Source organism: Megalops cyprinoides, chromosome 21, assembly GCF_013368585.1.
Source record: "Megalops cyprinoides isolate fMegCyp1 chromosome 21, fMegCyp1.pri, whole genome shotgun sequence".
Taxonomy (NCBI): Eukaryota; Metazoa; Chordata; class Actinopteri; order Elopiformes; family Megalopidae; genus Megalops; species Megalops cyprinoides.
The window spans coordinates 26,583,748-26,607,789 of record NC_050603.1 but is presented as its reverse complement, the minus strand read 5'-3'; the positions used below and the strand labels follow the sequence as shown (position 1 = coordinate 26,607,789).

The window sequence follows — 24,042 nt, the reverse complement described above, 5'->3', positions numbered from 1 at the left end:
TTTAGAGATTGCTATTTTTTTTCTTTTTCTACTTAAAATCATTTTTGTGTTATTTGAACCTTGAATATGGACTCTTATTGCTTAGTTTTAACATTAAGCCAGAAATAAAAATCCATCTTATTCACTCGCACTCTGAGTTTTTGGCCTGACCCAGGAGCCCGCAGTGGCGCCCTCTCGTCCATTCCTTTACAACTGGTGTCAGCAGTGGGATTAAGGCCAGTAGAGTGCAGTAGTCAGTATTTTTTTCTCCTTTTTTTTGCATCTGCATTTTTTTTTTTTTTGACATTTCCGGTGGATGCTATGGGGCCGAAGAAACCTGCTGCTCCAGAACGGAGACCTGGCCAGCAGGAAGGCGGGGCCACTGGCGGGGAAGGCGACAGCAGTGCTGACCCAGAATTGGCCAGGGTGGCCGAAGATTCTTTGGCGCAGGAACTGCGGGACATGTTTAGAACGATGATGGCTCAGCAACAAGCACGAGATGCCCAGCAGGAGCAGGAAGCAGCGCGACAGGAGAATCGGTGGAGGACTCTGCAACACCAGTTTAGCCTCCTGCAGTGGGAGATGCATGTCAGAGTCACGTCAGATCCTGAGGCAGCTGCTGGAACCCCTGCTAGCGATGCCGACATCCCGGAACCACCACAATGGCGATCCTTAGCCATGGGCTACCGTCCACCACTGCTGCCTGAACCATCCCGTCCCAGTAGCCAAGCTAGAGTGCAGGTAGAGAGGGAGCCCAGACTGCAGTGCTTGGGTGAGAAGGACGATGTTGAACACTACCTGGTCACCTTTGAGAGAGTAGCAGTGGCGTGTCAGTGGCCAACAACTGACTGGGCAGTTAGGCTAGCGCCCCTCCTGACGGGCAAGGCCAGGGCTGCCTACGTCAGTATGGACTCGGCTGACACTCTTGACTACGAGCTACTGAAGGAGGCCATATTGGCCAAGTACGACATCAACAAGGAGACCTATCGCCTGCACTTCCGAGGAGCTGAGGTGAAAGAGGGAGAGACTCCAAAGGAGTTGTATGTCCGCCTCCGAGACTTGTACCAGCGATGGGTCCAGCCACAAAAACTCACAGAGGAGGAGATTGGGGAGACCATCATACTGGAGCAGTATTTGCACCTGCTATCCCCAGACCTCCAGGTATGGATTAAGGGGCGTGACCCCGCATCTGCAGCAGAAGCCGCTTCTTTAGCAGATGTCTTTGTGGCGGCCCGCCGGAAGACCCAGCCATGGACATACACCCAATGGAAAGTAGGTAAAGAATCTAATAGACCCCACCGCCAGCCTCTGCCACCAAAGAGGTTCAACAGCGAAAGTAAGACTGTAGGTGATAGGAGTGGTCCTTACAAGCTCAACCCTGCTTTCAAGTCCAGTAACCCCAAAATACCAGTATGTTACCAGTGTGGACAGGAAGGTCACGTAAAGCCAAAGTGCCCCAATAATCCAGCTAACCAAGCCAACATCTGTACAGTACCTAGAGCTAGCCCCCCTAGGAAGCCTGTAGCTCTTCGTTGTCATACTGTATTATTGAATGGGCGGGAGGTTGAGGCACTGGTAGACACTGGTAGCATGCAGTCTTTAGTGTCTTCTGATTTGGTCCCAATGCAGCTCAGGAATTACTCTATGATGACCCAGCTGAGGTGTGTACCTGGGGAGGAAAGGCCGTATCCAACCGCGAGTGTATATGTGCAGGTTTTTGGACAGACCTACTTACTAGAGGTTGGGGTGGTGGATAGTTTACCATATTCCATGATTTTGGGCCAGGATTTTCCACTTTTGTTTGACCTTGTATCTGTTGGAGGTGAGTGTAATTTGGCAGTGACTAGAGCCATGGCTAAGAAGAGTGAGGAGGAGGTCCCACTTTCTGCATTGCCCTTTTATAATGTTGACATTGAGGCTCAGCCAGGTAAGACCAGGAAGTCAAAAAGACAGAGAAGGCATGATAAGTTCCAGTTTGGTGTTGCTCAGAGTCAGGAGGAGCCTAGTCCAGAACTGGCGGAGGTGCCATTAGAGATTCCCCAAGATGGGGGATGGGTTTAATGCAGCAGCAAGATCCAGACATTGGTCCATTATATCAGCAGGCTCAGGTGGATCAGCACAGTGGTAATGGTGAGGAGACTCCAGAGCAGGGATTTGCAATTAAGAATGGGGTGCTGTATAAGGTAGGAGGGGCAGAGGCAAGGATGGTGGTTCCATTGAAGGTTAGAGGGGTGGTCCTTGACCTAGGCCATTCCATTCCATGGGCAGGCCATTTAGGCAAACAGAAGAAAATCTCAGTCAGTCAGTCAGTCGCTATTTTTATTGGCCCAATATGGCCAAAGACATTGTCCTACAAAACTCTGCAAAACCGTGAGGTCCCACAGGCCTCGACCGGGTTTTCACCATTCGAGTTGCTCTACGGCCGTGACGTGCAAGGACCCCTAGCACTCTTGAGAGAGAACTGGATGAGAGACGAGGAGGTACCACCGTCGCAGAATGTCCTCTCCTATGTTTTGCAGATGCAGGAGAGACTGAAGAGCATGGCAGAGTTGGTGCAACATAACCTGGAGCACGCCCAGCAGCGCCAAAAGTCCTATTATGACCAAAGAGCCCAAGCCCGGAGTTTCAAGGAAGGGGACAAGGTGTTGGTGATCCGACGGGTACCAGAGGAGGACGAGGTTGAGGAGCATCACAAAACTGTATCAGCAGTACGATCATGACAACAACTAGCTAATGGCTGAAATGCTAAAACTGTCGAAGCACCTCCCACTGGCCATCTTGGCACAGCTGATGATGTGGGACAATGCAAAAGATCCGGTGACTACGAAGACTCTAAACTCCACTTAATGACCTGATGAACTGTTGACAAGTTCACCAGTTCATTCGGACGCAAAGGAACTGTGAGTCCTCAGTTCACCAGTTCGTTCAGGCTCAAAGGAACTGGTGACTATGCTGACAAGTTCCTAAGTTCACCAGTTCGTTTGGACTCCAAAGATTCACTGACTATGAAGACCTGGTGGACGTGTTGCCAGAATCACTAGTTCTCAGTATAGCAGGCTTGGGCTACATCCGCCATTGACTGTGACGATGCAAAAGGAATCAGAGCGCTTCCGTGACATTATTATAGGAATTAAAAACAATATTAAATATTATTTTGCCCATCTACCTGCAATATTATTTTATATTTATATTTTAGCAGTAGCATATTTTAGGTGTGCACAATGTATCGCAGTTCTTGTTTATCACAACTGCAATTTTACGTAGGCTACGATGTATTTAATGTTGACATCACATTTCCTTTTAACGTGAATAAAGTCCTTATTAATAAATACTGACAAATCAACATAGTTGGCTACAAAACAAAACAGAAATGTGATGCATAAGCCTATGCATCACATTTGTAGCGTTCTATGTCCACAGTAACAACAAATAAAAATACGACATCATTGACTAGGCCTACAAGTATATTAAAATGTTTGGGCTGGGTTCGTTCAAAACTTGTAAAGCGAAGTTATTCGCTTTGGATATAAGTGTGGCTCTTTTTTCCTCTGTGCTTTTTTTAGTTTTAGTAAATGACATGTACTTAGGCTATTATACGCGTTAAAATGTGGGGTTCTATTACCTTCCTAAAGATGAAGTATACTTTGCAGCTGCATGATTGTTTGAATAGCATTGTTCAGTTTCACGTAATGAATATTATGATTTAATTATTATTAATTTCATTGACATTTGGTTTCACACGTGCTGTTTTGCTGCAGAGCAGGCTAATAATGGACATGATGTTTGGAACAATGTACAGTAACTTTTAAAATGCAATAAAACTATTTACAGATTTGTGTATGCTGCCCGACCGGATATGGGAATGAACGAATCAGTGAGTCAAAGATTCAAATCATTTTATTGAACTGAACGAAAGGAACCAAATCACTAAAAAGAATCGTTTTGAACACCACTAATTCCAATCCGTGCCTGCTGCCCAATCCATTCTGCACATGCCCGTGCTTGAGCACTCGGAAACAAAACGTAATCCTGCCCGATTTGTATCACGCATGTGTGAACATTTTAGGGTGTTGAAACACTTGATGGCCGCCAGTGAGTTTACGTAACCGGAAACAACTGGCAGTCCACAGCGAGAGTCTGTTTAAAGATATTTAATGCTTGTTATTGACGATCTGAAACCACTTTGTGTCGTCTGTGCAATACCATTTATCTTTTTTTGTGATGTGGCCGATATCAGGCAACATAAAAGCACAGATAGGTTGCGCGACTGCTCTTGTTTTATTAACATTGATTGTGAAAAGATGTTTTACTCAAATTACGTTGTGATCAATGCAGAAATAAAAGGAATATGATGACACAATGTTGCTAAAAGGAATACTTGTGATTCAGTAAATCAGATTCAAAGAAAATGGAAAATATAGAAGCTGCAGCAATCGAAAAAAGAGCAAGACAGCCCATTCCAAAGGCATTAGAAGCAAGATTGCTTAAGATCATGGGCGTGCACAGGGCTAAATTGGGACAATTTCATGAATGCATTTTCTGAGTCCATGCAGAACCGTTCATTTAAAGCTCCTCACAAACTTGATCCGTTTGTTGAGGAATTTATGCCAATACCTTTAACTCGAACAAGGGCTGCATTGTCATCCAGGCCTGCTTTGTCACATATGTCAGATTCAGTAGATAGAATCCAAGAGCAACAAGTGATGTGCAGTAACTACAAACACAACCAGAGTGTGAATGATGAAGATGGCCATGGAAATCTTTACAGTGTACTGCAACGACAGAATGCAATCACATAAATTCTCGTGAAGCAGCAAAGACTGTCTAATTTTCCACAAAGGGAAATCCCAGTGTTTGATGGAAACCCCTTGCATTATAGGTCATTTATTAGAGCTTTTGAGCACGGAATTGAAGATAAAATTGAGAGTGGCAAAGATAGATTGTACTTCTTAGAGCAGTTCACTAGGGGTCAACTGAGAGACCTTGTACATAGTTAGTAGAGATGAAACGGTATGAAAATTTAATATCACGATTATAGTGACCAAAATTATCGCGGTTATCAGTATTATCGTGGTATTGTTAAAATGTGCTGAAAATGTTCAAAAAGTATACGTAAACTGAAATCATTTCACCAAGTTTTATATTGAAAACCACAAATAAAACTAGCAGCACTATGCACTTTTTGTTTGCATAAACATTCAAATAATAACATAGATAAATAAATAAATAACCAATACAAACATATGAAAACCATATCAAATGTGCATTAACATTAAAGGTGGCACCATGTGGCCATGAGATATTATGGCACTTTGTGCAGATTGCAGATAAGAAAACAGTATTTAACGTGAGTTTTTCAAAGCGCGGTAATGTTTTAATGATAATTGAAATTTGAAACGGTAATACTAACCCTTGCAGTTTATCATGAAACCGGTAACCATTTCATCCTGTCACAGTATCTAACCTGAGTTTTTCAAAGCGCGGTAATCAACTGCAGTTTTAATGATAATTAAAATTTTAAATGGTAATACTAACCGTTGGGAATTTTATCATGGTTTACCGTGAAACCGGTAACTGTTTCATCCCTAGTTGTGAGCATATGCCTCCAGAGAGAGGTTACCGAGAAGCAAAGAAACTGCTCCATGAGAACTTTGGCAATGAACAGCAAATCGCTACTGCATACATTGACAAGGCCCTAAGCTGGTCTGCGATTAAATCTGAGGATGGAAAGGCATTGCATACATATGCACTTTTCCTTAGAGAATGCTGCAACACCATGGAGGATATTGAATATTTGGATGAGATGGATAACTCCTCAAATATGAGGGCCGTCATTTCAAAGCTTCCATATAAGTTGAGAGAAAGGTGGAGGTCTGCAGCATGTGGGCTTCAAGAGCTTTGTGGAAGAAGGGCCAGTTTGTAGATCTACTTGAGTTCTGTGAGAGACAGGCTAAGATTGCACTGGACCCACTGTTTGGAGATATTTAAGATGCAGCAGCTAACAAAGGTGCTGCAAAATCCAGCTGCAAGAAAGCAAAGGGACAACATAAGTTTATGAATAAAGGAAGCAGCTTTACCACAGCGGTTACACCTGTTGGCAAAGAAACCAAAGGCATTGGTACAAAGCCTAAGGACTGTCAAATTAAAGGTACTCTACCAAGCTTATGCTTATTTTGCCACAAGGATCACAAAAGATGAAGAACAAGCGCGAGGTAAGCGAAGCGAAGTTTCCCTTCGCGTTCGGTTAAAACACACCTAAAAGAAGGCATTCCTGCACAGCGAGAAGATGCAAAACAACAGAATGAATGTTATATTCTACATATAAGCTTTTTACCAAAAAGAATATATTCAGATGCAACCCCTTTGGAATCACCAACAATGAAGTGCATAAGTGCAGGTCAGAGTGTAGGATAGCTTGTAGTAGATGGGAGGGGCATGGGCGGCACGAGGGAAGGGATTGAGGGTACTGTAGCTACCCCTAGGATAGCCATAGCACCCCCCTAGCACCCCCAAGAATTTTCTGTGGTTTATTTAGAATTTTTAATTTTTAATGTGTGAATACTATAATTCATAAATATAAATAAATACATCAATAAAACAAACGGAATATTTTTAGACTAAAAAACATAAAACCAACACAGGTGATCTGATTCAGCCAATGGGCGCAGCACGCATTGAACTTTTGAGTACTTTCATGTCCTGTTAGCCAGAGGCGCAATTTTTTTTTTGTAACTTGCCATTAGCGAAGCATTAGCAATATCATAATGGATCGTTTTTTACTTCATAAACATCCACATGTGGAGACTCAATCAAAAGGAAACAAGAGTAATTGTGAACCTAATAGGGCTACATGTGATGTTAATAGGTCCCATGAAGGTGTAGACACAACGCTAGTTGTCACTGACCAGGACCAAGAAAAGCTTTTAATTAAAAACTGTGGAGAAGTCATCAGCAGTCAGAAAGGTGGTGGGTGGAGGTGGTGGAGGGCAGAGGAGAGAGGTGAATGTCCTGAACAGTTTGCGGCTGTCTGAAGTGCTGTTGATCTTGTCCTGGTAGTAAGTGGCCTTGGCAGTGGAGATGTTGGGGGAGAAAGAGGAGAGGAAAGATTGATACTGGCTTCGATCAGCGGGGTCTTGCGATTTCCACTCAGCTGCCCTAAGCCTGGTCCGATAGTCACAGAGAACCTCAGTAAGCCAGGGGCTGGAGGGTGATGCCCGTGCTGGCCTGGAGGAGAGAGGGCAGATGCTGTCAAGGCAGGAGGTTAGGGTGGAGCACAGTGAGTTGGTGGCTTTTTCAACATTAAGTTAGGCGAAGTGGTTGGGAGAGGGGAGGGAAGCAGACATCAGGGTGAGAAAGTGAGCAGATGAGAGAGAACAGAGGTTGCAGCGAAGGGAAACAAGGAGTAGAGGGTGGTTCACATGGAAGGAGACACATTAAACTGAAAGAAGACTTGTTCTGTCATTTGCACAAAAGAAAGAAGAATGCACACAGAGCAAGAGCTTTTCCCAGTCTTTGTCTGCAATTGCCTCCCCCAAATCTTCTTCCCATTGCACTTTTATAGTTGTCAGTGGGCTATTTAGAAGGGAAAGGGTGTGGTTATAAAGCTGGGTTATTGTTTTCTTAAAGAGGGGCAAAGGCTTTAAAAAGATGTCAGAGGTAGTGTCTGGGGGGAGGGATGGGAAAAGTGGAGTGCTAGCTCGAGCAAAACCTGGAGGTACCTATAAAATTGAGAATTTTTCGACTAATTGCTCAAAGGAGGCAAAAACACCATCAATATAGAGATTCCTTAATGTTCTAATACCCAACTGGCCAACTATACCATGCTGAATAAGTCCTATCTAACATTGAGAGGGGGAAGAGATGAGTTTCAACCAGTGGGGTAGAAATAGGTATACTCTTAAATCCAAAAGGTTGCCTAAATTATTTCCAAATCTGAAGTGATAATTTAACTATAACATTCTCAGTGTAACAGGCTGCATGATCTATAAAGGACACCCAGTAGTGCATTGCACACATTCCCGGTAACAGAACTGAAAATTTGGAAGGGCCATGCCTCCAAAATTTACTGAGCTGGGGTGGTTTCTTAGAATTCTTATTTCAAATTATTTTGTGATTAGAGTCTCTAGTCTGCAGAAAAAGGACTTTGGAATATGGAATGGAATAGACTGGAATAAATAGGAGAATTTGGGAAGGGTGTTCATTTTGACTGAGTTGATCCTAGCTGCCAAAGACAAGGGGAGGACTGACCATTGGTCAAACTCAACTTTATTGTTCATCCAAATTTGATCTGTCAGAATTTAATTTTTAACAGCATCATGACTTATGACAGCATTATAATTTTCCAAAATGTATGCTTAGTAACCCATTACAGTAATCACACTTGTATTCATTGCTGTGTCTTACCACCTACATGTTTCATCATTCTTAAGCACTGTTAAGAACTTCGTAGGAAATTCTTTACTACTCTATTTGTCCACCCAGCCAGAAGCAGAAGGGCTCCCCCTCTGACCCGGGTTCTGCTCAAGGTTTCTTCCTATTAGTCAGGGAGCTTTTCCTTGCCACTGTCACCTTTGGCTTGCTCTGAGGGGGTAACAGGCCTGGAATACCAATGTAAAGCTGCTTTGTGACAACTCATGTTGTAAACAGCGCTATATAAATAAACTGAATTGAATGGAATTGAATTGAATAGATGTCTTTAACTTGTAACATAGTTGGCCCACAGCATATTTGCCTCAAGTTATGGCTTGCTGAAAACTGTATTAAAAAATTCTTTCGTGCTTTGGAGCACTATATCTTCACACGGAACCACATCAGATCTTTTAAATTTTGATATATAATACTCGTTACAGTACTTTCTTAGCAACTCGGTGCATGTCTGAAAGAAATCAAAATTTCTGATTTATGAGGCATTAGAAATGGAAAAAATTATTTCACACCTATATTTCAGGCGCATATTGCCAATGTATGACAAGTTCTACCATAAAAACAATCATACCACTGGAAAGAGCACGTTTTACTTAGTAAATGCACAAAATATGAAGTTGGTACCTTGAACCAAACTATATTAATTAAGGTATCAAACACGCCAGGTTTACTACAAATGGAAATTCTGCAAAACCCAGTTATACAATTCAACTAATTGCAATGTCACTAAATTGAAAGCCTTGAAGAAATAGTGTCTTACAGTTGGCCCAGGAGAGAGGATATCTGTTGGGTCCCTCTTGTGTATATCCTGAAGATCACTGATGCCCCACTATACCAACTGGCAGGCAGTATAAACTTCCACCGGATTTAGAAGAAAACACCAGTGCATTGTTCAAGCTCTTAAAGTAGACACTATTCACTATTCTTCAAGGCCTATTTCTTCTTCAACCACCTATCTAGTTGACCAGTTTTCTCCCAGCACCTCCAAAACACAGCTCATGTTTGATGCTCATTTTCATGGATATGGTACGCACAAATTAAACATTTAGAATGCTAAATTTAATAATTCTGTGTCGCTGAAGCATTTGTCTTATGTACAGTATGGGCTCTGTGGTGAGTGTTAGGTTTACATCTCCACACCGAGTGAAATTATTGTACACACTGATATATTAGCAACTTTAATTAAAGTAAAAATACACATATTTACAGAAGATCATGAAAATTATGCAAATTAAAACAAAATCCAGTCCAAATGCTGAAAAACAGCAACTGAAAAACTGAAAATGAACAATTATTAGCACTGTGAAACATTACAGGTGATTTACAATAAAAGCGTGTTCATGTGGGGGGAAAAAAAGATGTAATGAAACAAGCTAATGCTTTGGTGTCTCAAGTCAAATAAGGTCTGAAATACTGTAATTCATTAAACACTGTTTTCCCCTTCCTGAGAAAACCATTACACAACAGATTACGGAATGCTTTAATCCTCGAACAGCAACAAAACTGTAATACAAATAAAAGCGAAATATTCATGGAAATGTTGGTGCAGTGAAATTATCCATAGGCATACTTGTCTGTTAAGCTTCTGTCATTTGGCGTTATCTGGCCACTCAGCTTCATTAGGAGCTTTACAATGAGACCAGCCTGTTGACAAGAGAGCAATAAAAGTTAACTCAGTTTGTGTATAAATGCTACACATGCTAAACAAATTCCTGTCACCCTGCAGTGGCTGCCTCACCTTGCTGCAGAATCTGAATCTTACTTCATCTATGATGAATCACAGAGCCATATTTTTGCAAGCAAAAGGCCTGCAGATCACATTCCCCACACTTGGGTACCCCTCAGAGTGCTGTAGTTTGTTAAAGTGAGGTAACTTAATATATTGACTCAGATTTTGCTTTCCTGGTTTTCAATGTGTTACTACATATTCATACCATAACTACAGCTATAAAAGGCACTGAAAAAAGTTTACTAATGAGAGTGGCTTTATCAGGGTTATCAAGCAACGCATGTTCATTTATCAAAGGGAGGCCTGACCAACTGAGACATTTCAGATTAGCCATCATTACAGCATTACAGCCATCACAACACTTTTATCACAGAATAAAGGAATGACATCTCATATGTTCAGAAGGTAAAACATCACACTACATTTCCCAGAGGCGCTGATGTGTAGTGAAGTCCTGAACTGATATAAAAGTACCAGGCGGCAGTGTAGCACAATGGTTAATCAGGACTCATAACCGAAAGGTTGACGGTTCAATCCCCGCTGGGACACTGCTGCTGTACCCTTGGGCAAGGTACTTAACCCACAATTGCCTCAGCTGTATAAATGGATAACATTGCAAAGAACTGTAACCTATGTAAGTTGCTTTGGATAAAAGCGTCTGCTAAATGTAAATGTAAAAGTACTTTCCCCAATGTCTAAGTACTTTCCCCAATGTCTAACAGCGGAATTCCGGGTTACATTGATAATGCAAAACTGATGAGCCCATCCCAGCTAAACTGACTGATACGTGATTTTCACCCGCACTCCAGACAAACCTGGATCGAGGTGCCTATGGCAGAGTTTGTGAATCGTTTCGATACTTCACATGTTGTCCCACGAGAAGAAGTGTTGTGCAATACATTAAATGCCACATTTTAATGGGTTTAATCTCTCAAACATATCTGTACATTTGGACAAATATTGTTTGAGATTGTACTTTGATTTGTCTGCAAAACAGGCCTTATCCCAAAAAATTGATTACATTATTAATACCTCATTAACTGGACACTATCAACTAAACTAGGCAGATACGATGCTGAAAATAACAAATGCTAGACGTTTAACACATAAAGATATGACTCATGTCAACCGTGCAAGGAGTGTAAACCTAGGAGCAGTAATTCATAATGATTAACACATCACATTCATTGTTAAAGTTGAGGTGTTGTGGGCCAACAAATTCAGGGGTAAACCTGGCATCCTTATATCCTCTCATATTTTATCACTTTTCTGCTCCTCAGTCACAGCTGAAGTGTGAAAACAAATGAATGCAACAAGTGGTCCTGACAGCCTGTGAGGAGAATGATTTTGGCTGAGGACCAGTGGGTGCCTCCTCTTCTCAGAGAAGCGGGTAGGGAAAAACCAGGTCAGCGATTCACTTGTAGGCCACCCATTTCTGCCTTCGTCCACTAGCGTTTCTAGGCCATTCATTCAGATTTAAGCTCCTAGATGGCACTGACATTCCTTGACACTATGTAAACACACTGGCGAATTAAAGCTGCCTTTTTAGCACATCGCGATGTGTTTATGATCAGGTCTGCCCACCTAACTGTATTGCTTTTCTAGTAAGCACTGAAGCTGCATTGAATTCAGTTGCTTGTGATTACCTGTTTGGTGTGTACGATGAAGTTCATTTTGTTCTCCAGGCTGTGGATCTGGAAGTACTGATCAGCCTGGCCCAGCTGCCACATGAAAGAGCCATACTTCAGGCTTATGAGCAGCACCTGGTCATTTAAAAAGAACAGAACCCCAGAAAAAAGTTTGCATTATGAAAAGAAAAAAAAAACATCAAAAATGTAAGAATGGAATGCATGCCAGCATTGCACAGATGGCAAATGCAAAGTCCTGTAAACCGCCTGAGCATTGAGCAGTAACAGTAAAACCACTGCTACCGTTTGGGCAGGTTTACATTAGTGGTGACAGCTGTGTGCTGGGTGCAGTACAGTCCAGCTGGGCACCTTGGTCTCCATGTTCATCAGGTGCAGGCCTTTGGTGTTGACCCCCACATAGACACGAATGACTTTGTGATTGCTGGAGCTGGCCTTGGTGAAGACTTGACCAGTGAAGAAGGCAGCACCATACGTGGGGATGTCCCAGCAGTTCTGCAGGAAGAGGCGCTGCAGGTGGTGCATCTCTTTGCTCACCCCCTCGCTCGTGCTGAGGCTCTGCATGACAGAGGGGTAATAGAAGGGACTGCTGGGAAGGCTCTCTCATTCTCACTCCACAAACAGAACTTCCACCTAAATGAATAGTCCAATTGATGATGGAGCCAAGATGGCTCCATCATCATGATGACATGCCACCTCAAAGGAGTAGGCGTGCCTTTCGTTAGAACAGAAAAGGAAACCTGTGTTGCTGTGCACACAGAATAAGAATAGAGGGTCTTCAGGCAGCTTCTAGGGAATAAAACCATAGAATATATAAAATATAAAATAAAACCTTGTATTCATGAAGAATTCTGTTCGTCCAATGATGTGCTTTGCTTTTGACCTTGGATATTGGGACAATTGATTTAAGATTTTCCTCACTGTAAAAAGAAAAATATATATACATTTTAAAAACAAAGAAATATTTTTTTAACAAAAAAAAATAAATAAATAAGCTCAACTTGCATTTCAGAGTGCATTCTTGCATGGTACCATTCCCCCTCCCGAGTGGAAGCCCAGCTTACTTACTTGAGGAAACCCTGCTTGTGCTTCTTGCTCTCGTAATTTCCGTAGATGATCAGCAACAGCAGGCTGGCCAGCGTGATCAGCTTGCTGTCGGGCGATGGATAAAAGCCCTTCAGCAGGCAGTGGCGGGCCTCGTCGAACAGGATCAGGATGGACAGGGGGTCCTCAACCTGAAGCGGGTCACACATCACAGGTTATTGGGAGACAGAACTGTCATACAGCACCGTCTAACAGATGTGGGTATGAAGTCTTTGTTAGATGTAAATAAAGCTTTATTCACAAGGTTAAATTACCTATATTAGTGTGAAACACAAAGGATCACAGAATTGCAGGTCATTCATTAATATATGTGAGTAGTACAGCAGGCCCACATACTAAACCAACTTCACAAAATTAAACCAGTTTTCTTGTTTGAGTAGCAAACATTTAATCCTTTCGCATATAACTTATTTTATGCTATGTAGCGTGCGTGTTACGTTACATGGTTCATTATGTGTTCATTAGCATTATTAAGCTTCTCATAGTTTTCGCCGCCGCATTTGCTGTATTTTTTAACATTAAATCCCTGTTTCCTCAAAGCTAAAATTAGCTGAATTTTTTCCCAATCTAGTGTTCTAATCGCACCGGTTTTACCTTACGCGCTAAACAGCTAATCACACGGTGTGATCGTGCGCGTGAAGGGGTTAAGACAGACTCTACTGTTAACAGGGAGTGCTTGGGACTGCTAGGCTTTGTGATCTGAATCACCTTGGATTAGGATTTACCTACACCCTGTATAACCCTGTATTACAGTACGAGGTACTGCATTTCCCTTATTGTAGGCTTCTACTCCATGCTGACTGAGAGGGTGCAGACCAAAGTGCATCATTCAATGTGTCTGTACTGTCTATCATCCTCAGACCTTCTTCTCCACATCCAGGGGCAGCCTGACATCCCTGCGCAGGAACAGCTGCGGAGTCTCTCTCTGTGGGTCCAGCACTGTCAGGTCAGTGACGATCTCTGTCCAAATGCGCAGGTGCTGCAGGGGCTTGTGGTACGGCTTGAGCTGCAGGCCTGGGGAGAGACGCAAAGAGCACACAGAGCAGAATGGTCAAGGACACCTTCTCTCTCACCCGCTGCAGTGGCTGGGCGAGGGGGATTGGGGGCGCTGTTCTCACTCAGGTTCTCGGAGCAGATCCAGATGGTGAAGTACTGCTGCGTCTCCTGCGAAAGGCGCATGCCCTCCATGATCTGCTGCACCGACGTGTTGTTGCCGTGTTTAAGCTCCACAGAGCGGTAGGAGCCATCCATGCGGTAGATCCGAACCTTCTCATACTGCAACACAGAGGGGAGGGGTTTTGTCACCTTTCAGAGCTGTGACAGTCAGGCCAGTAGTTAGCACTTAGCCACTGATAGAAGTGAGGGTATCAACAGACCTATCAACAGCAGTGAAACTTGCATACAGGTGTGTTGGGTTTGGAGCACAAAAGTGACACACGTTTGCAGGTGTCTTGGATTTGGAGCACAGCAGGGAAACATACTTGCAGGTATGTTAGGTTTGGAGCACAGCAGGGAAACATGCTAACAGGTGTGTTGGGTTTGGAGCACAGCAGTGAAACATGCTTACAGGTTTGTTGTTGGCTTGCTGGAGGTACTTCACTGTTTCCTCCCAGTCGTTCTGCTTGTTCTCTTCACATACTTGCAAAGGTGACCTTTTCTGCTGATCCTCAATGTGCTTTGAATAAAGAAAAGCTCAATGTAACCATTTCACTTTGCTCTTTAATGATACACTATATGGACAAAAGTATTTGGCCCCACCTGTTTTTTAGGGTTTGGGCTAGGCCCCTTATCTCCAGTGAAAGGCAATCTTAATGCTTCAGCATACCAAGACATTTTGGACAATGCTATGCTTCCAACTTTGTGGCAACAGTTTGGGGAAGGCCCTTTTCTATTCAAACATGACTGTGCCAGTGCACAAAGCAAGGACTATAAAGACATAGTTTGATGAGTTCGGTGTGGAAGAACTTAACTGGCCCGCACAGAGCCCTGACCTCAACCCCATCGAGCAACTTTGGGATGAACTGGAACGGAGATTGGGAGCCAGGCCTTCTCGTCCAACATCAGTGCCTTACCTCATAAATGCTCTACAGAATGGATGGGCACAAATTCCCACAGAAGCACTCCAAAATCTTGTGGAAAGCCTTCCAAGAAGAGTGGAAGCTGTTATAGCTGCAAAAGGGGGACCAACTCCATAATAAAGTATATGTATTTGAATACAATGTCATTACAGTCCCTGTTGGTGTAATGATCAGGCGTCCGAATACTTTTGTCCATACAGTGTATGATGAGGCTCTTGAATTAAACATCAGAGTGGAGTCTTTTCCTAAAGCTTCATCTGCTGTATCAGGGGAAAACCATGCCACAGGCTATGCATTTCCAAGCCTGTCCCATGAGCTGCGAGTCCTGCTCTTACCCTGTCTATTTCGGGGTGCTGTAGCAACAGCTGTACTATTTCAGAGTGCCCTCCTCCAGCTGCAAAGTGCAGGGGAGAACTGAGCTGCCCATTCAGCAGGTTGGGGTTACAGTTCCCTTTCTCCAACAGCAACTTGGTGGCCTCCACCTTTCCATACCTGGAGGAAGCATGGAGAGAGTGAAGTCAGGATCACTGCATAGCTTTAAATGACACAGCAGGACAGTCAGGAGTGCCCCATAGTTTTAAATTTTAGAGAGTGCAGTCGGGAGTGCCCCATAGTTTTAAATGAGACAGCAGGGCAGTCAGGAGTGCTCTATAGTTTTAAACGAGACAAAAAGGATGTCAGGAATGCCCAATAGTTTTAAATTAGAGAAAGAAAGTCCACAAGTGGCTTCTCTAAATGGCCCATCCCCCTTCCAGTTATCACTTATGTTTCCCACAAAAGACAATCACTGAAGAAGAACCCAAGACATTTTCAATGGACATACCAACTATCATGGTGGTAAATGCTGTGGCAGACTGAGCCTGCTTCATTAGCGAGCCAAGCTTTGACGGGACTCACCAGCACGCGTAGTGGATGGGGGCCCAGTGGTCACTGTCCAGCTGTTTGACGGAGAAGCCACTGTCCAGCAGCTTGGAGAGGAGCTCCGTGTCACCCTCGCAGGCACTGCGATGCAGCGGGAAGTCATCCACCCATTGCCGTTCCCTGTAACCATATGGCACTCTCAGAGACACAGCCCACACCCAGCGTGACCCACACTGCATGCCACTGTTAGCTACTTTGGTTAGATTATGATCTCCGTTAGATGGCTAGATGCATGGTATCTGTGTGTTCAGGATGGGTTAGATGCATAGTAACCCTGTTTTCAGGGCAGGTTAGATGCATGGTAACCCTATTTTCAGGGCAGGTTAGATGCATGGAAAACCTGTGTTCAGAGCACAGTAACCCTGTGACCTGGGTGGGTTAGATGCATGGTAAGCCTGTGTTCAGGACAGGTGAGATGCACAGTAACCCTGTGTTTAGGCCATGGTAACCCTGTGTTTAGGGCGGGCTGTCTTACTTGTCCTCAGTCACACTGCTCATGCTGTGCTGCCACTTCTCCCTCTTTGGGATCTGGATTTTGGAGTAGTCCGGAGCACCCAAGCCAAAGTATGGGTTAATGATCACCTTGTCTACCTGGAAAAATGTATGAGAGACACATTTATACTTCACAACATACCTCACTCACCCTTCCAAAGTGTGATTCAGCATATGAAATGAGGTATCTCAAACCTTGGATCTCATTCCATACTCTAATCTATAGCACTGTGTGTACGGTGGAGGGGAGTCTCACTCGATTTGTGTACTGCAGGTCAGAGCCATACAGCGGGTTCTGGATGCACATGTCTGCCTTCTCCAGCGACATCATTTTGCTCTTGATCTCCAGTGCTGTGTAGCCCATGTGCAGTGGTGCCTCACTTTGCTTGCCCTCCGGGGCGTAGGCTGGGTTGCTGACATTCGTCTTCACCCGCTCCCCCGGAGATGGCCTGAACAGGGCTGGGATGGCGTGGGGTACGCTGTGCTGGTCTGCCAGCCACCTGCAGGGGGTGACAGAGTCACAGCAGCAGTCACAACAGACAGTGTCCAGGGCCAGATCTCACAAAGGATCAGGATTAGGGTTAGATTTAGTGATCAGATTTAGCAGCAGTGTAGCATAATGGTTAAGGAGCAGGACTCCTCACCGAAAGGTTTCCAGTTCGATTCCCCACTGCTGCTGTACCCTTGGGCAATGTATTTAATCCACAATTGCCTCAGTAAAATATCCAATAGAGGTTATGCACTGACGTCACTTTCCCGCCGGAATACGCCCCCTCAGTAGGACTGAGTGGCAAAACATCCTGCAACAAGGCTGCCTATATGTACCTGATTTCAACGCCGGGGAAATACACAAAGCAAAGCCTGAAGGCACACAAAAGCCAGAACATTCTAAAACGTTTAACGTGGCTTAATGTTCCAAAACTGCGATCAATGATCACCAGATTTCTCTCGGACATCTCTTGTCAGAAACATTTCCTCCTGTCAAAAAATCAAAACCGAAATCCTAGGAGTATGGTCGTTATCTCATGTTAAGTGTTTTCCTCTCCATTGACGATCACAGGGCTTGAGCCTGAAATGTTTTTTTTTTTTTTTTTTTTTTTTTTGGGGGGGGGGGGTGGGATGCACATACATTTAACGGTACCACAACAGCTTTGATATAAAATTGTAAAACAAATAAAATACATTAATACAATTTTATATTACTGCACCCAAATTAAAAGTGCTTCCCTTTCTTAAATGCTATTAAAATGAAAAGTGCAACTTCAATAAAAGTTGGTCGAGTAGCAAAATGCTGTGTTACAACTTTGTCCAAGTCATCATCACAGAATCGGACCATTACATTGAAAAATCTGTCCATGTTGCGGTTTGTGGACTCCTCGACGTTCTGTGAAAACATCTGTTTTGACAGCTTATGCGCTAAACATTGCCTAATGTGACAGCCAATGTCGTGAGTGGATAGGTAGCTGGCCTGTATATTTGACACGCTAAGTTTGGAGAGTGCAGTTCTGTCCTGTGATGTTTTGTAGTGCTGGCGCTTTTTGTGTTTTCGCGGCATTCAAGCTGAACACTAACGCTGCCACTCACAAAGTCTTTCTACAACTCAGTGGGTGTAACTCGCAGTGACTCCACCTACTGTGACATCACGTGCATAACCTCTATATCCTGTATAAATGGATAACATTGTAAAATAAATAAATAAAAACTGTAACTGATGTAAATCAGTCTGTATAAGAGCGTCTACTAAATGCCAACAATGTAATGTAAATGTAAACATTTAGAGCAAGGGTTTGGGTGTGGTTTCCTAGGGCTATGGTTAGGGTCAGTGTTGAAATTTGGGTTAGGCTATGGTTAAGGTTAGGAAAACAGTAAAGGCTACAGACACAACAATGGCTGTGTTTTAATAACAGGCTCGAGTAAGAATCGGGATTAGGGTCAGATTATTATTACATTTAGGAGTGGAGCTAGGGTTAGGGTTAGGCTTCCTGGGGCTAGGGTTAAGTTTAGGAAAACTGTAATGGCTATGGACATGACAATGGTTGCATTGAGGACTGAGATTAAGGTCAGATTTAGTATTACATTCAGGGGTGGAAATAAGATTAGGGTTAGGAAAGGTGCAGAGAGGTGGTGAGTCTCTGTGTACGTGTTTGAGTAGATGTGTACTTGTCTAGGGCAAGGAGCATTTTGGACGTGATGGAGGAGAAGTGTGCGCTGGTCTCACTGCACACGCGCATGATGTCCTGCAGGCAGTAGAAATTAGGGCTCCCAGGGCTGTAGGTGGGCTTGCTGTTGTCTGGAATTACAAAAGAACAAACTTTACTGTAAAATAACACATAGCATGTTACCATAATTACACTTCTAAAATGTACTGATGTGAAGTGATGGATGTTTCATGCAGAAAGTCAACATCACGTTAAAGGTGTTTGGATGGAATTCAGGAATTGGGAATGTACAGACACATTTCAGAATCAAAAAAGAAAGTAAGAAGTTCTACAATGTCTATTTTATGAGCACGGCAGTAGTGAGACATAACTCCTACAATAGGAGAGTATATGAGGAGCTGTCAGTCAAGTGAGGTGACAGTGAAAAATTAAGTGAGATTATAGTTTCAAAATTTCCTTCAACAAAATATACCCATTAGAAAAATACAGAAATATCTTGACTGAATGGGTACCATTAAGCACCACTCAAGCTCATACTGTATGTGTTCAAATATCAGCCAACTACTGAGGTGTTTTAGAAGTTATTTATTTTTTAAAAATTTCACTTTGAGTTTAATGTTGGAAAAAATATCGTATATGTATAGAAAGGAGTTAAGAGTCTTGAGAATCATGAAGAAGGATTCAGTGGTCATAATATAGTTCCAATTTCATTTAGAATGATCATTATGTTATGTCTGTGCTTTTTCTATTCTTCCTAAACCTATTCATGTTACACTTCTCAAGATTAATCCCTCAAAGTTGTATCAAAGAAAAAACACTTCAGTTAAATAGCATAGTGTACAGCCTTTCCCATTTATTGTTACATTACTCCAAAGTTTCCAGGAGAGGGCGCCAGGTACCACCCTACCTTTGACATTGATTGGCACTATAAATAAAGAGGCTTCTTTCCCTGCATTTTCCCCCTCTAGGGGAAACTTCTTCATGTACACCACACGCTTCCCTGCAAAGAAGCCACAGTATGTCACAGTATGTCCCACTCTATGTCACATTTATTTATTGAGTAATAAGACTCAACCATGCCAGTATTTTATCTCCAAATTTAGACAACCGTTATTCTTAGTAACCTCCCCTCCCCCTGTGTCCTTTGACTTTCTTTTTTATTTCACTGTTTAATTATTGTTCTTATAATTGAAAAGAGTCTATGGTTTGTGGATTATGGTATAGGTGTCATTAGATTGTAAAAAATGGTCCCTTAAAAGAGACAGTTCCAATGCATCTTACAAACACATAACCAAAATGAGTCAAGACAATGGACAGTATGAACTGTAGCCTGGTGTGTCTTTTGCACCACAGAACAGCTAGTTTGCATCTTTCACAGGAAACTGGTCTCTTAAAGTGTGTCAATGAGGTATTTCTCATTTTGAACAATTGACTATATATATACCTTTAGACAGAGCAAGACCAGTGTCTTTGACCAACCACTTCATTGAAGCACTAATTACCAGAGGTCAGGCTGATGGGTTCCTTTACCCCCCAAGTTTGTCACTTTAATTATGCGTGTGGACCAGTATACTAACAGTTCCTATGGCTAACCACCCTGGGACACTGTTCTCATTGGGGAGTCAACCTGACTTCTTACTTACCTATGAAACCTTGGCTATTAGATATCGGTTTCGTTGTTTCATCAACATACTCCAAGATGGACCTGGAAGTGTCACTGCCTGTGTGTATTTTAGTCCCTAGAAGAACCTTCTTCCTTTTCTTCTCTTTTCCTTCCAGAGGAACTTCTATCAAAAGTATCTGAAAGAGGAATAAGCACAAAACATACTTTCATACCCCCTCTGAGAGACCATACTGTGTAAACATCCTAATCTTTGGCATTCCACAAAATTGACATGCATTACACTCAATATAATGACACAAGTAACAGAGACAGTAACAACACTACAAAGGCAGGTTGCAAGGCTTGTGTAGAACTCAGAAAGAACTGAAATTCAAAAGTGCAGTAATTAGATTTTATTTGACACTGATGTGATTCAAACTAGTGGTTCCCTTATAATGTCACTGTGGTTTCAGATTGCCCCAAACATATTGATCTCTCGTTACTTACTAGATTTATAAATGTATGAGAGACGATGACACGGAAAACTGAGTATAGCTTTAATTAAAATACATACATCTTAATTAGTTGGAATAAAGTTTCATACCTAATAAAGTTAGGTATGCAGATTTAAATTTATCATTGATCTGGCAGAGGAAATTAAGATGGAACTGAAGAACTACTTCCAACTCTGAAATGATTAGGCATTTTGAAGCAAAATATAAACATACAGGTGCACTTACTGTGATTACCCTGAGACCTAGTCTGCAACCCTACCAGGTATGGTTAAGTAGTTGATAAAGCAGCAGTATGTTCTTACTTCATACGCTTTAGCCCTGTATTCTTTGGAGGTGAGGCTGACAGCATTCTTCGGACGAATTACAGCAACAAACGCATCTTCAAGGTTATCTTCGTTGCCCATTGTGTTGGCTGCCGTTCAGTTCCAATCAAACCTAGCAAGTATGGTTTTCTCAGAGTCACCATGCCTGAAAAATTAAAGCATACACATTCAAAATTATAGTAAAGAATGAGAGAAAATAACATTGCTGGCAAGAACGCTCTTGTTAGACTGCATGTTTGTAGGATGCAGTAATGCGTAAAATGTTGCTGACTGCTGGTCACACATCGCTGCTACCGGACGCTTATTTTGGCACTGTGACAATTTAATTTGTTGTGGTACCTACTGCTCTGTATTCATGCAACTCTGACAGCCATATACTCTTGTAGTCAATTACCCAATGTAGCTCGCAAGCCATGTAAATAGGTGTTTATACGAATGCCTAATACATACACAGAATAGGCTAATCTGTTTTGTAAATGTTGGATGTAAAATTATTCAAAATGACTGCAAGCCAATTAAGGAACTCATGTAAGTGCAAAATTGTCGAATACCCTTACATCTTTCATATTAATCTGACGGATCGTCACAGAGTGTGTGAGACATCGGAAAGCATTACAGCGAGTAGCTTCAGTATGAAAGAGTAGCGGAAACCGAGCCCTGGAGCCCACCCTTACCAAATCCACTGGAGGAAATCCGCCACCAAGCTCGTCTTTAATCATCTGATATTAAGATAACTGGCGAGCAAAGTTATTTTCCCAGCCCAAACTTCACGCCGTTTTTTAAGATGACATCAATGATACGCAACAAAATGCTTTTCATGAAAAGTGAATTTCTCTAACGAGTCACCACTGCAGTTCTCAAATGTATAGCAAACATCTTATCGACTGCTGTAAAAAACACATGCTGTTAGCATCAGTGAAACGAATGTGTGCAATCCACCCATTTAACTATGTCCTTATAATACTATGTGTTCATTCTGAAACTTCTCAAAATGGACTATATATCGTTAGCTAACAGCTAGAAAGTAACAGTAGCCGAATACCGACACGCCCAGGAAGCAAACTTTACACAAACAAATGATGGTGTCTTGTTGCTAACATTACCAATTACATATTTATCACATACAACCTAGATAATAATAATAACTAATTATCAATACTGTAAAAAGTGATCATATTATCTCTTGCTAGTTAGTGAATTATCAGTTGTGAACACGTTTAAAGTACACAATAGCGTAGCTGGTAGGGCAGTGTTAGCAGTAGCTACAGAATTCGCCACATCTTCACCATCGCATTCACTCACTCAACTACATATCTAACCAGTTACTTACCTGAAAAAATATTTGACCCAAGTCAGAGTTTAACCGGCAAATTCATTGTGAAGGAACTGCCAGTGTGTTCTGAACGGATCAGATGTAAACAGGCATAAACATGTCAGTTTCCTATCTAACATTTCTCTTTACCTCTAGCTCGGACAGCTAGAGCTGAGCTAACTGTTGCTAACGCAGGCTAATGTTGGGCTTTCGTTTCCGGGTCACGGTGGATGGCAAGGTCGGCATAACAGAAGCTATAATGTATTTGCTTTGTTTTGCCGAGCCTGTAGCCTCGTAAAGTCGTCTTCCAAAACTGGCGAAAGTCCGCAATGTACAATTTGAAATAATCCAAATTATTTACATTGAGAGCGCGTCAGGGGAGGTCGAGATGCAGATATTTTTGAAATTATGTGGAGACGAATATAGATTCATTAAAGATAAATTATTTTTACTTTCATAGATCCAGAAAGAAGGGGAGTAGGGGTGTCGTTGATATTTCAAAAAATTTAAAAAGCACAAATCATTTTTGCTTCATATCCTAACAACCAGTAAAGGAAACCCATCTCTGTTTAAGGAATATTGAAGCCAGTTACCCAGCTAAGAGACCTTTAATAAGCCATTTTCTCCCTTGGGAGAAGAATCACACAGAGCACTTTGCTCTGGATGGTAAACAGTATAAAGGTTTCACAAGTACACTGTAGCAAAACAGTTGGTCCAATTACTCACACAGTCAGTTCTTTTGACAGTGAGACATAGAATAGGATAGTTCCTAAATGGGCCAAGATCCACTGCAGACACAAATTCAGAGAGATTATATTACAAAAATGGACAGATCTACTTATTATTCCAGACAGTATATGGACAGAGTACCCCTCCTCAAATTCTCAAACTCCCTGCACACACCACACAGTATCCCCTCAGATGTACCTCAGGGACACAACAACTGAGGGGACATTGGAATTATGTAATATGACTTCACTCCAAAGATAATGCAAACGAGTTTGCTCAAATATTGGTAGGGACATGTCCCTACCGTCCATATGCAAAATTACACCCTTGTATGTAATTAACCTCTCACTGTTCCAGCTGAAAGCAGCTCAGGAAATAGAACAATTAGAAAAAGAACTTGCTTTTTTTCCAAGCCCCACATGGGGCAGCACAAGCATCTCAAAACTTATGTTGTTTATGAAATAAACAAATATGTCAACCGCATCCCAGCTAGCCTCATAGTGCAACAGAGATGAGACATTAAAATAAACAAATAAATTTAGTACAGAGATTATTATTAACCTCACCCACCAAGGCTCCAAATTAGTTACAATGGATAAGCAGCAATATTCATATGCCGCAAACAGCAAATTAGCAAACCTAATACATTATATCATATTTTGATATATAATTTTATTTGGTCAAGAGATTAGAAGAGACTCTTTTGTCTGCTTCCCAAAATACAGAAAGGCTTGAAATGTTCTAAAATCCCACAGGTTGTCCCATCAATTGGGAGCGTGAGAGTGAGGCCTATAGCACAGCTCTTGGCACATATCATTGCCCTAACATCCCAATCGTGAAAAATCAAAAACACTGATGACTTGAAAGAACTGAAACCCATATTAGCCCCCCCTTCCCCTGTGCATACTTTTTCAATGATAGATATTTAAAATCATAGCACCAATGTCATCATCCAGACTAGTTTACTGCAAATGAAAAACATGTTTTTGCCATATCCCAACCCCTCAAGGCTAGGCGATGATGTTCTT

The 24,042-nt window shown here is 42.3% G+C and overlaps 1 protein-coding gene across 1 annotated transcript; it reads right to left on the bottom strand.

The window, feature by feature from the left end:
- Nucleotides 1-9,706: 9,706 nt before the first annotated feature.
- On the bottom strand, nt 9,707-22,466 carry krit1 (KRIT1 ankyrin repeat containing). The gene is made up of 17 exons (XM_036516223.1): nt 22,304-22,466; nt 20,953-21,118; nt 20,176-20,332; nt 19,440-19,532; nt 18,534-18,663; nt 16,630-16,873; nt 16,357-16,472; nt 15,858-16,001; nt 15,296-15,452; nt 14,450-14,557; nt 14,001-14,157; nt 13,745-13,896; nt 12,847-13,013; nt 12,611-12,698; nt 12,130-12,336; nt 11,779-11,895; nt 9,707-10,047 (listed from the first exon to the last, which is right to left on the bottom strand). Exons 2-17 carry the CDS (start codon nt 21,052-21,054, stop codon nt 9,958-9,960), a joined length of 2,229 nt encoding a protein of 742 aa, XP_036372116.1. The 5' UTR covers nt 21,055-21,118; nt 22,304-22,466; the 3' UTR covers nt 9,707-9,957.
- Between the last annotated feature and the right edge of the window lie 1,576 nt (nt 22,467-24,042).